The 13866-nt window shown below is 42.5% G+C and overlaps 1 protein-coding gene across 1 annotated transcript in view; it reads right to left on the minus strand.

Moving 5' to 3' along the window:
* LOC134608770 (dynein axonemal heavy chain 5-like) overlaps window positions 1–13866 on the minus strand; it is a 315738-nt gene that overhangs the window by 147995 nt on the left and 153877 nt on the right. Inside the window, exon 56 of the mRNA XM_063451865.1 lies at window positions 8535–8689. Coding sequence (XP_063307935.1) covers window positions 8535–8689 — 155 coding nt within the window. The remainder of the gene's footprint in view (window positions 1–8534; window positions 8690–13866) is intronic.

The raw sequence follows: 13866 nt of genomic DNA on the forward strand, positions 1-13866 counted from the left end.
GAAATCACGAATTGATCAAAGTAGCTTGTATAAACAAATTAACTACACTCACATTAGGAAAAAATCAATCAGAACATAAACTGTTTCCAGTTTGCGATCACGGAGGACACCTCACAAAATACAGAACTGTAAAAAACAGAAAACTGAAGTGGAAAAAAAGTTGATGGTGGGAAAAAAAACCTCTGGCTCAGCTGTAGTCACAGATTGGATGTTTTTGCCTAAATCTTTGAATTCAATTTATAATTCACATCAATTTTATACTCAGTAAATAAATCACTTGATTTATTACAAAATTAAAAGAACATGTTTTTAAAAAATGTCTTGTAAATAATGTATGAATGTATGCATTTGTAATTATATTTAAAATGTTTATAACTAACTGCCAGTCTGATTTAAAATCTGCAGCAAAACTCATGGATCTGATCAAACAGTATTCACTGTTAGTTGTTTTATGTTGTGGAAAATTCACAAAAAATGTGACCATGTTCTCTTGTGTAGACATTGCTCACAAAAAGCATGGTGTCCTCCTTAGCTGGTAGCAAAAACCATGCAAAAGCTGAGTAAAGCTCAATGCAATTTCCTGTAACTCAGAACCAGTGTGCCGAGCAAGATAGACTTTGCATAAAAAGCATAGCCAAATGACTTGCTCTTGACTGTTGGCCAGAGAACCATACAATGCTGAAACCAATCTCAGAGAACCATACAATGTAAATGTTTGCATGTAAATGTTGTGGGCAGCAGACTTTGAGTGATAAATGCTCAAGAACATGCACCGTGATCCTCAAGTCCATGAGTACTTTACATACAAGTTAGTTGCTCGTACAGTGCAAATGACACAAATGCACAAACTTAAAAAAGCAAGCAAGAAGCAACTTTTGTGGCTTTTAGGAAAAATAAATATACATTTTGGTTCTACATATTTTGTAGGGATGATAATTTTGTTATTGAAAGATTAAAAGAAATGACTGTATTCTGAATGACAAAATTTGATTTGTACAGGCACACATTTATACTTTACTTAATAATTCCTATTAAAATTGATTTTGAGAAAAGAAGAAAGCAATTTATATTGGGAAATGTTATTTTAGCTAGGAAATCAAATTTCTTCCATGAATGTATGATTTCGTCAAATCATGGCGCCACAGATGTCTGTAATCTATAATCCTCCTTGTTGAATCGCATTGCATGCATTCTAAGGAGCGTAACTCCTATCATTCTGAGCCATTCAGAGAATTAGGCTGAGCTTGATGGGAGTTGGAATGCAAGTGTTATGGAGGCAATGCATCAATAACCCTGCAGCAATGTACATAGGAACATGTGATCTATACTGTTACTTTTAATGTTCGATTATGTTTTTTTTTTTTAGGATACAATTGAAAAGTGTTCAGTCACATTGTAGGATTTGATTCTTTGTTTCACAGCTGGTTTAAGTCAGAGTGACAGTGACTGTCCTAACATTTCCCATCTAAATGCTTACTGTCACCATATGTAGCCAACCAGTTTGGAAAGTGACTGAAAATCCATTAGTTCCTGGCAGATATATTGTGATTGCTGATACAGAGGAGAAAAGATTCTTGTAGATGACTAGCATTTGCTGTTTACTTTAGAGAGATCTCTTCACAAGTCCAAAGACTGAACTTCGCTTTTAACACAATAGTTGTGGTGACATGAAGAGAAAGCAGGAAGCTGTTTGTAGCGGGAGGTCAACATTAGACATTTGTTTCTCTAACCCTGACTGTCTTCTCATCAATAGGAAAAAGCTCTAAAATCCTCAAAGCGGGACATAAAAACGCTATATTTTGAGCTTGCATTAATGAGCGTCTTAGAGGAGTTACAATCATTAGCTGCTAAATCATTATCCTGCATAGTTTACAACAATCGGTCAAGAGTCATTTTTTCGGTTTTTACCTAAGTTCACAGCAAGGGATGTAGAAAATGCTGCAATTATCCTCTATTCTTGTGAAGAGCTGCTGATTGTTCCACCAGGAAGATGTACTATATTAAAGTCCTGAAGTTTTTATAAACCATTTCATATGCTCTTTCATTGCTACTTTGTAGTGTTATTTCTTGTTGAAGTTATTGATTCAAGCAAAAAATATGTAAGATATGTAATCTCATTGCAGATCTCATCTAATATAATAATAGCTGAAATTAAATAGCATTGGATGTTTTTTTTCAAAATCGGTGTAAAGATTCTTGTAATTAAAGATGTCCTATGTCCTCAAAAACTGTCCATGTAAAGATATCCTGTGACGGACCGCCTGGCACTCCAACCGAGTGCCTCCACCTATAGATGTGCCTAGTGCTCACCGAGGAATTTCAGCACTCCACCAGACACCAGACCCCACTTCCAGCGATGCAGCTGTGCCGGGGTCTCGCCGTCCTTCACCCACCCTGGGCCCAAGACCGGGATCCAGCTTCCAGTGGGCAGACCTCTCCTACTCCCAGAGAGCATAGCAGGAACAGCTCTTATAAGAGCTAGTGATTATAATTCCTGGGGAGTATAGTGATATAGCAATTCCCAGGATAGATACAGCCATTTCCCCCACACATGAGATGAGACTCTATGTTGAGGGTAAGCATAAACAGAATTTTAATGGAGGCACACTGGTCTTTTATGCAAGTTTCCTAACGAGGGTGACCCCCAGGGTCAGGAATTTCCTGGAAGTCATAGTTTTGACTGGTCCTTTGCCCAAAACAGTTCCAGGGAAATTAGTGCTAACAGTCGGTTAAGTTCGGTAGTCTTTTACAGGTTTCCCTGCAGGGCCCATAGTCTGTGGGCAGGAGGCTGGCAAGATGGCCCTTCCAAGTACAAGGTGCTTTAAGAAGAAGTGTTGCTCAGAGGCAAGACAGCAGGATTAAGGCAGAAAGAGTCCAGAGTTCAAATCCCCATTTGAGCACTTCTGGGGCGACTACGTCTGGTTGTCTGGATCTCACGGTGAGAACTGTGACAGTATAGCTTGGATTTAACCCCTTAAGGACCAAACTTCTGGAATAAAAGGGAATCATGACATGTCACACATGTCATGTGTCCTTAAGGGGTTAAATACATAAAGGGAATCAACACAGTAAAGGAGGAGACTATATTTAAAAGAAGAAAAACTACCACAACAAGAGGACATAGTCTTTATCAGGAAGTATTACGTTACTGAGTAGGGTAGTGGATGCATGGAATAGCCTTCCAGTTGAAGTGGTAGCGGTTAACACAGTAAAGGAGTTTAAGAATGCGTGGGATAGGCATAAGGCTATCCTAACTATAAGATAAGGCCAGGGACTAATGAAAGTATTTAGAAAATTGGGCAGACTAGATGGGCCGAATGGTTCTTATCTGCCGTCACATTCTATGTTTCTACTTTCGCCACATATCTGATATCCTCAAAAACTGTCCATGTAAAGATACCCGATGTCCTCAAAAACTGTCCAGGTAAAGATGTCCTCAAAAACTGCCCAGGTAGACACCTGATGTCCCTAAAAACTGCCCAGTTAAAGATACCCGATGTCCCTAAAAACTGCCCATGTAGATGCCCGATGTCCCCAAATATCGCTCATGTCTTTTTTTAACCACTTGGTGACTTTGAAGAGCAAAACAATTCCATATAATAGACACTAAAAGGGTTATTCCGAATATCTGGATTACATGTGTACATATTTTACAGGACGCTTCACTGCCAAAATTAAAAAAAATATATGTATATATATATATATTACTGTTTAGTATATATACCCCAATGAAACAATGCATACATTTAATTATACTTTTTTTTTTGTTGGGGTATATCTAAAACAGTTTGCCATAGCTGCAGATCTCTTGCAAGCCCTCCCCTTCTAACCTCACCCAGTCTTTCTGTGGCTGTCCAAGTACAGACTTCAAAATGCAGCTCAGTGATATATCTTTGCAAGGAAGGTGCTCTGGGCAATTGCTGCCTCTTAAGTTTAGCTTCCTTGAACTAAACTACCAAGCAGAAACAGGATCAATTGTTACATTGACAGCCTGGGTGGTGGTGGGGTGTGTACGGTTAATTTATAAATGTGGTTACAAAGAGAAGTTATGTCCCAGCTTGCCTAATTAAAAATATCACTTTTATTCACTATCTTTAAACCCATCAAATCAGTGGAGACAAACAAAAACAAATAAAATGAAAACAAAAAGTGGTGTGAAAACTGAATGTGTGCCACAATTTCTAACAAAAAAAAAGAAAAAGAAAAATAATATCGGAAGTGATATCTTAATATCTACACAAGTAGAGAGAGCATAGACATGTTGGCGCTGCAGGTTTGAAATCATTCACTGTTGAATGCATTAGACTTAGACTACAAGTAAAAACAATAGTTGCAAAGTATCAAGATATCCAACTTCATAACCACATTAGTGTCAAAGTGTATCTAGCTGAAAAGTCCACAGAAGGGCATCTGAGGCTGCTCTCAAAGAGAGTACTCTCAGCCATTATGCTTGTGAGTACTTGATCAGTAAACAAAATAGAGGTAGAGGATATATGAGAGAGGCTGAGTAACTACATATAATGCTTAGTCCATAGCAAATCAGCTATGCTAAAGTTATACTTTAATATGATGTTGGAGACCCCGGTGCTTCCATTCGAGAGCCATCTATCCATGGTGTAGAAATAGAGGCAGCGAATACACATAGAATTGGTTTGCAGACAACAAACTAGTCAATTCGCACAACCACTGATCTTGCTCCCTAATCTACAACATCAGCGAGAGTTATACATAAAGTAACCATTCCTATTATAAATCGAACATGGCTTTATTTTTCAGAGGTCTATGGATGGGATGGGCTTACCAAACCTGAAAGTATATTATAGAACAGCCTTTATGTTTCAGGTTGTATCCTCACACCTACAACATAACACTGAGCAGTGGATAGAATCATATAAATATGATATATATGATGTATATATGAAATACTTGTTTTAGCTTTCTGCAGATATACGGTGTAATTTACCACAGATGTTGTCTTCTACGAAATTGCTATTCAATATTTGGGATATAGTCAGGTCTTCCTTATGTCGTTCATCAGTGATATCAAGTGCAACATCCTTGCAATCTCTCTCCTAAGGATTCCCTAACTACAATGCTAGATCTTGGACAGCTTTGAGAATCATGCATGGCTTTGAGAATCACACGTTTACTACGTTTTTTGATGGGAAGGGGGATAGAACCCCTTCCCACTGTGAAAAGCTTAACTCTGCTCTCAAGTCAGTGGTGTATTTTGGATTTCAATTTTCCCCACCCATTCCTGTCAAGGCTACACTTTGACTGACAGACGCTCACTCACTGACAGACACACACTCACTGACAGATGCACATACTCTCATATACACTGACAAACAATGACATACACACACACTCACTGATTTGACACACTGATAGACAGACACACACTATTACTCGGTCACACACACTGACAGACTCACTGACAGACGCACACTGTCACTGACAGATGCACGCACTCACTGACTGACACATATACACTTACTGACCGACACACACACATTCAATGACCGACACACACACATTCACTGACCGACACACACACATTCACTGACCGACACACACACATTCACTGACCGACACACACACACTGACAGACGCACGCACTGACAGAAGCACGCACTGACAGAAGCATGCACTGACTGACACACACACTGACTGACACACACACACACACACATTCACTGACTGACACACATACATATTCACTCAGACACACACACATTCACTTAGACACACACACATTCACTTAGACACACACACATTCACTTAGACACACACACAGACATACACACTTACAGACACACGCACATTCACTCACAGACACACACATACACACTTACAGACTCACACACATACACACTTACAGACTCACAAACATTGACTCACAGACACACACACATTTCCACCAACACTCACAAATTATTATAATTTTTAAAATCTTATTTTAAATCCACCCAGCCTCCCTGGGAAGGCTGGAGTGGATTGCTTACCTGCGGTCCAGTGGGGCTGCTGGTCGGGCAGGCAGGGGGCGGACAGGCTGAGTAGGCGGCGAGGGAGCTTTAATCTCCCTGCTCAGCTCCTCCCTCCCTTAGTGATGCTGGGAGCCAGAGTAACGTCATATTCCGGCTCCTGGCTTCTTTAAGCGGCGCACGAGGGAGCTGAGCAGGAAGAGCTCAGGTGAGCATGCTCCCTCGCTGCCCGCCTCAGGGGGGCTCAAAAGTGGCCAGTTCTTGAGCCCCCAGGACACGAGGCAAACAAGGGATCAGCCTGGGCGTTTGGGGGCGGCATTTTTTGCCGCCCCCTGCAAAGTGCCGCCCAAGGCAGATATGAAATCCAGATACGAAATCCATTCTAGCCTTGACAACAGTTGACAGTGCTCTCGATACCCACCACTCTCTGCCTTTGAAAAGAAATGCTTATATAACTAAGACCAGACAAGAAAGTATGTTCTATGTGTTATAACTCTTTGAATGGGGACGTGTCCACACAGACTCTTGGGTTTATTGCAGTTTGGTAAACATATTTGGTAAGGGAGATAACAGAATAACAGTGGCACCTCTTCTTTGGCGCTTATAAAGGGCTTACCTCTTGTGTATTGCATATAGAGCTCCAGCTTAAAATCCTATACAGATGGTATCAATTCCCTACTCAATTGTTCCATAATTATCCTACTTGTTCCTCCAAATGATGGAGATGTGACACTGAAGAAGGTACAATGTATCATATCTTGTAGGCTTGTTCAATCTTGAGACCCTATTGGTTGGCGATATCTAAATTATTCTCTGCCCTCTCCAGGTTCCTTTTGACTCTATACTTGAGGTATACGTGTTATTTTTGTCAAAACTACATCGCAAATTGGCATATCAAGTCCTAATTGCCACCCAAAATTAGCAACAGGATTTAACTACCTAAGTCACTTTAACTTTATCCTATGAATATATGGTATTAATCCAAATGCAATAATGTGTAGAGCCTGGGAGATGTGGGATGCGTTCCTAACAACTTGGTACAAAATGTTGCAATTATGTAGTTAAGTCAATAATGTTAATAGTACATTAATCACTTGTTCACCACAATAATGTAGAGATGTGGGTGATCGGTGGAAAAGCCAACGGTGTTATTCGGTTAATTGTTTATTAAGGCAGTTTCTGTTTTTTTTGGCTGCAGAAAGTATCACTACACTCGATTCTTCAATACCGATTTAGAGATTTAACAACATGGTTTACAAAGATCGCTAGGTGGAGTCAATACCATTGGGTTAATATTCTTTGGATTTATTTCTTTTTTATTTATTGCCCACATTGCTATTTTTCCTTTTATTTCTCCTTATTTTTCTGATCTATTTCAAGTTTCTACTTACCTAATAGTTTTTTTACAGTAAGTACATTAAGGATGTGAATTATCTGCCTGAATAGGTGGTTTTATCAGAGTTTGTACAGATGTTTAAACAGCAACTGGATGCATACATGCAACAACATAATATTCAGGGATATCATTTTTAATTTGTGGGCTAATAGCTTCTTAATCCTAGGGTCAAGAAGGATTTTTTCCTAGTTTGCTAGAAAATAGCAAAAACTGATGTGAGAAAGACTGAACTTGATGGACGCATGTCTCTTTTCAGCCTATGTTATTATGGACATAGAGATAATACTGTGCGGACACTGTCATATTTTGAGACAAATTATCGAGACAAGTATGTGCTTGAAGCAATTGGATGCTTTTACTCAAAATTGTGCTATGTAAAATTGTAATATTGACACCATTGTACGTATTACATGTATTATGAAAAAAAATGTTTAAAAAAAAATGCAGACATATTTGTGTAAGTATTTCTACTCTTTAATAAGTATGCAGAAACATTACACTACAGTGATGCTCAGAAGTATGCCACTTAGGGGTATTCTAGACTTGATTTAGGGTTAAGGGTAGGCTAGGTCTCAGGTCAGGATTTGGGTAGGTTAGAGTTATGGAGGGGGACTGCATACTCAAATTGCCTTAAAGTTAGGCATGTTTAGTTTTGGTGGCACCTATTTTTGAGAGGATACCTCATATGACTTTCAGCCATACTGAGAGGCATTGGGTTGTAACTCCTGCTATACTCTTTATAAGTACAGCACTGGGTGCAATTGTGTAATGATAAATATTGCCATCACTACAGCCAGTGTTACAATATTGATGCAGTCCTATAGTGCCATTATTATGACGGTGACATTTTAAAGTTAACACAAGTTTTATTTTTTGTATATCCATTTTACCTCATCATAATTTATTTTGAGTCAGTGTAGTGCGGAAGACAGTCAGCTTACAATGGGCATCCCAGGAGACAGATGGAAATTTCAATTGAAAGACATTGAATACATTTCTGCAACAAGCAGTCTTTTTGTGCTTTAAGCTAATGCAATATAATGCCTTTTTTTATGTTTCATGTATAAAACAACAGTAACACATGCTTTATCAGCAATTGATTCAAAGCGCATGGTATTAAGTGTCGGATTCCATATGCATTAACATATCTTTACCTTGTGAGAGTAATCTGAAAGCTCTGATATCCGGCAATATATGACGCCAGCCTGGTCAAACTCTGCTTCCCTGATCCTCCGACCCCAACTAGTAGGGCATTTCCTTGTGGGGTCCTTATTATTCGGGAGATCTTCACCAAATGAATCATGGCATCCTTGATAATTCAAAACAGAAAATATTAATACACTAGCATTCATCATCGATATAGCAAAACATACGGCTTATTTTCTGGGCGAACTAGCCCGGACAGCTTACCAGCATATCTTAAATGATGGAGTATAGGAGGGTACAAGAAAATTATTTATTCCTACAATAAGCCGGTACTAGAACCATAGAGCTATCGAGTACACTAGAGATGCTAACCATATGGCTATAGAAAATTAGTTACCAAATAGTAACACTATCAGGGTTATTCACTAATGTGCGAATTCAAGTAGAATTCAAGGAGCATTTTAAATTTAAGATCAATGAAGCTGAACTGGAAAAATCGACTCTGGCCTAAAATTTCAAATTCACTTTAATTTCTCACTTTAGTAAATAGCCCTGTGTAATAATGTTAGAACATAAAGATAATATTTCTTTGATTTTGACAACCATGTCCAAAACCTAAAGGGACACCATAGTCACCAAAACAACTACAGCGTATTGTATTTGTTCAGTTAAGTAGAATAATTCCCTTCAGGCTTTTTGCAGTAAACACTGTCTTTTCAGAGAAAATACAGTGTTTATGTTACAGCCTGGGAATAACTCCACTTGCCACTCCTCAGATGGCTACTATAGATGCTTCCTGGGTCAGTGCTGCCAGGGCCGGATTAACATAGGGGCTGATGGAGCTGCAGCTCCAGGCCCAGGCCCATGGAATAGGCCCATTTAAAAAAAATAAAAAAAAAAATTTTTTTTTTCACACACTACCCTTAGGTTTGCCACCTGACTGGTATTTGAGGCTGCCTGGCCGTGCCAGTATTGCAGTAATACCGGCAATACAAATGCAGGTATAAATGGAGATTACTCTGCAATACCAGCACCGGCCAGTAGGGGTCACTGTGTGTGGAGAGAGGCAGGGATAGGAAGTTACAGCATATCCCTGCCTCTCTCTACTACTTACTGATCTGTGAGGAAGCAGCAACACAGCAGAGTCCAGACAGCAGCTCTACAGGGATGGGGGGAAAGGCAGCAGGGACACATGGGGACACTGATACACTAGGGGACATATATGGACACTGAGACACTAGGGGAAACAGACACTAGGGGACAAATGGGGACACAGACACTAGGGGACACTGACACTAGGACACATGGGGACACAGACACTGGGAGACCTGGAAACACTGAGACACTTGGGGACACTGGAAAACATGGGGACACTAAGACACTAGGGGACACATGGGGATGCTGTGAAACATAGGGACATTGGGAGACACTGAGACATTGGGACACGGAGACACTATGTCCCCATTTCTCCCAGTGTCCCCATGTCCCCCATCCAGTGTCCCATGTCTCTCAGTGTGCCTAGTGTACCCATGTGTCCCAATGTCCCCATGTCTATGTCCACAACTGTCCCCATGTCTCCCAGTGTCCCCAAGTGTCTGTCTCCCAGCCAGTGTCCCCCTAGTCTCCCAGTGTCCCCTAGTCTCCCAGTGTCCCTATGTCACTTTGTCCCTAGTGTCATAGTGTCCCTAAATGTTTCAGTGTCCCCATATCTCCCAGTGTCTGTGTTCCTAGTGTCTCAGTGTGCCTAGTGTCCCCATGTCTCCCAGTGTCCCCAGTGTCCCCTAGTCTCCCAGTGTCCCTAGTCTCCCAGTGTCTGTGTTCCCATGTCTCTGTGTCCCTAGTGTCTTAGTGTCCCCAAATGTTTCAGTGTCCCCATGTCTCCCAGTGTATGTGTCCCTAGTGTCTCAGTGTCCCCATTTCTCCCAGTTTCCCTAATTGTTTCAGTGTCCCCATGTCTCTGTGTCCCCGGGTCTCTCAGTGTCCCCATATTTCTCAGTGTCCCCAGTATCCTAGTGACATGGGGACACACTGAGACATTGGGACACTGGGAGAAATGGGGACACAGAGACTAGGGGACTGGGTGACATGGGGACACTGACACTGTTATACATAGGGACACTGAGACACTGGGTGACTTGCGAGACTGAGACACTGGGAGCAATCCATCTATACAGCAGAATCAAACTGTGAGTATTTCGTTGGTGATTTTACAGAATTTTCTCTGATGTCACTCCTTGTGATTAAACAAATGATTAAGACTGTATTTTTTTTCCAAGAAAGGTGGCAACCCTAACTACTCTTCACAAACTCTTGCTTAAAGGAGCACTATAGGGTCAGGAACACAATCATGTATTTCTGACCCTATTATGTTAAAACCACCATGTTGGCCCCTTCTTGCCTCCCTAAGTATAGTAAAATATAACTTGTATTCAAGTCTGCAGCTGCTGGCTCTGCCTCTGAACTGACTGTCTGCTGATATCATCAGAAGTGGTGGTCTGAGCAAATTACAATACTTCCCCATAGGATTGGCTGAGACTGTCAACTAGGCAGATCAGGGGCAGAGCCAGCACAATTCCAATCAGCATCTCCTCATAAAGATAAATTGAATCAATGCATCTGTATGAGTAAAGTTCAGTGTCTGCATGCAGAGGGTGGAGACACTGAATGGCAGTGCTGCACACTGGGCAGTACTGCCCCAGGAAGCACCTCTAGCAGCCATCTAAGGAGTGGCCAGTGGAGTTATTTTCTCTGAAAATACAGTGTTTACTGCAAAAGGCCTGAATGGAATGTTTCTACTTACCAGAACAAATACAATAAACTGTAGTTGTTATGGTGACTATAGTGTTCCTTTAAGTTTGGAAGCTTAAGAGGGATGTATGGGAACAAAACTTGTGTGGACTGGCTGACAATAAAATTAGTTTAGGTAATGCAGACTTTGGTCTCTCTAACATGTCCCCTTTCTTCTACACTCACTACATACACCTTTTCTCTGTCCCAGACTATATACCAGGAGCTTCTGCCTGCTAGTAAGAAGGTAAGGAGACAAGTGGACATGTGAGTGCTAGGGGACAGTCCTTAGAAAGCATGGAGTGAGCGCAACATTAGACGCATTTATGTCAAGCTCAGGGTGCTGTCTGCCCTTAGTTGGACAGCCTGCATGATTGGCAGGCAGCCTGACATGCATTCATGCCAGGCTGTCCTTCAAATTCTTTGGACAGACATGCCCTCTTTTTGGGCATGTTCTCCCCTTTTGGCAGATCTGGTCACATGATTCGCACCAGTGGCCCACCTTTTACCCCGCCCATTGACTTCCTGCTTCACTGGACACTGCTGTTAGGGGTTATGGATTTACTTGAAATTTACTTTTAAATTTTCTTGTGAGAATGAAAATACAGTGCAATACCTGTGTATGGAGAGAGACAGGGATAGGAAGCTGCATTTTATCCCTGCTTCTCTCTGACTGAATCCGCACGGGAGCAACACATGCAGCCATCAGAGAGAGCCTACAGGTCAGGTAAGTGAGGCATGGGGGGGAGAGAGAGCCTACAGATCAGGGAAGTGAGGCATATGGGGGGGGCAGAGATAGCCTACAGATCAGTGAAGTGAGGCATATGGGGGGGGGAGGCAGAGATAGCCTACAGATCAGTGAAGTGAGGCATATGGGGGGGCAGAGATAGCCTACAGATCAATAAAGTGAGGCATATGGGGGGGGGGGGGCAGAGATAGCCTACAAATCAGTGAAGTGAGGCATATGGGGGAGGTGGGGGCAGAGATAGCCTACAGATCAGTGAAGTGTGGCATATGGGGGGGCAGAGATAGCCTCCAGATCAGTGAAGTGAGGAATATGGGGGGGCAGAGATAGCCTACAGATCAATAAAGCGAGGCATATGGGGGGGCAGAGATAGCCTACAGATCAGTGACGTGAGGCATATGGGGGGGGGGTGGGGGCAGAGACAGCCTACAGATCAGTGAAGTGAGGCATATGGGGGGGTGGGGGCAGAGACAGCCTACAGATCAGTGAAGTGTGTCATATGGGGGGGGGCAGAGATAGCCTACAGATCAGTGAAGTGAGGCATATGGGGGGGCAGAGATAGTCTACAGATCAGTCAAGTGAGGCATATGGGGAGGGGGGGGGCAGAGATAGCCTACATATCAGTGAAGTGAGGCATATGGGGGGGGCAGAGAAAGCCCACAGGTCAGTGAAGTAAGGCATATGGGGGGGCAGAGAAAGCCTACAGATCAGTGAAGTGAGGCATATGGGGGGGGGGACAGAGAAAGCCAACAGATCAGTGAAGTGAGGAATATGGGGGGCGGAGAAAGCCTACAGATCAGTGAAGTGAGGCATATGGGGGGGGGGTGGCAGAGATAGCATACACATCAGGGAAGTGAGGCATATGGGAGGGGGGGCAGAGATAGTCTATAGATCAGGGAAGTGAGGCATGGGGGGCAGAGATAGCCTATAGATCAGGGAGGTGAGGGATGGGGGGGGGAGACAGCCCATAGATCAGGGAAGTGAGGGATGGGGGAGGTAAAGGAGAAGGAAGGAGCAGAAAGGAGAAGGAATAGAAATGAGCACAAAGGAACACAAATGAGCACGAAGGGTCTACAAGGAGCACGAAGGGTCAGCAAGGAGCTGGAAGGTAAAGCAGCCCAAAGGTAAAGTAGAAGGAGCAGAAAGGGTCAGGAAGGAGCTGAAAATAGCAGCAAGGATCAGGAAGGGACAGACGGAGCACAAAGATGAAGTAGGCAAAGGAACAGAAATGAGCAGGAAGGGTCTGCAAGGAGAAGGAAGGGTCTGCAAGGAGAAGGGAGGGTCTGCAAGGAGAAGGAAGGGACAGAAGGAGCACAAAGGTAAAGGAGCAGAAAGAATCAGAAGGAGCACAAAGGTAGTAGGAGAAGGAGCAGAAAAGGTTAGCAAGGAGCAGAAAGGGACAGCAAGGAGCACAACGGTAAAGTAGGAGAAGGAGCAGAAAGGGTCTGCAAGGAGCAGAAAGATCAGAGAGAGACAGGAGCAGAAAGGGGAGCACAATAAGCAGAAAGTAGCAGAAAGGTAAAGGAGCAAAAGGAGCCAAGGAGGAGAGAAGGCAGTGTCAGAAGAAAAAGAAGACTGTGTCAAATGAAGGAGAAGAAAAGGAGCTTGGAGCAGGAAGGACAAGTGAAGTGAACCCTCCACTTTACAAAACTTTGGTACCTGGGCCTGGCAGGGAAACTTTGGACCTTCTCATCTCCCCAGGTAAAAAAATATCAGTGTTAATGTGTTCACTTTTATTTACTGAGTGTCAGGAAGCACAGAGGGCCGCTGGGGAGGGGTGTCGCTGATTTACTAGAGCGGTCAGCTGG

This window comes from Pelobates fuscus, chromosome 4 (genome assembly GCF_036172605.1).
Source record: "Pelobates fuscus isolate aPelFus1 chromosome 4, aPelFus1.pri, whole genome shotgun sequence".
NCBI classification, from domain to species: domain Eukaryota; kingdom Metazoa; phylum Chordata; class Amphibia; order Anura; family Pelobatidae; genus Pelobates; species Pelobates fuscus.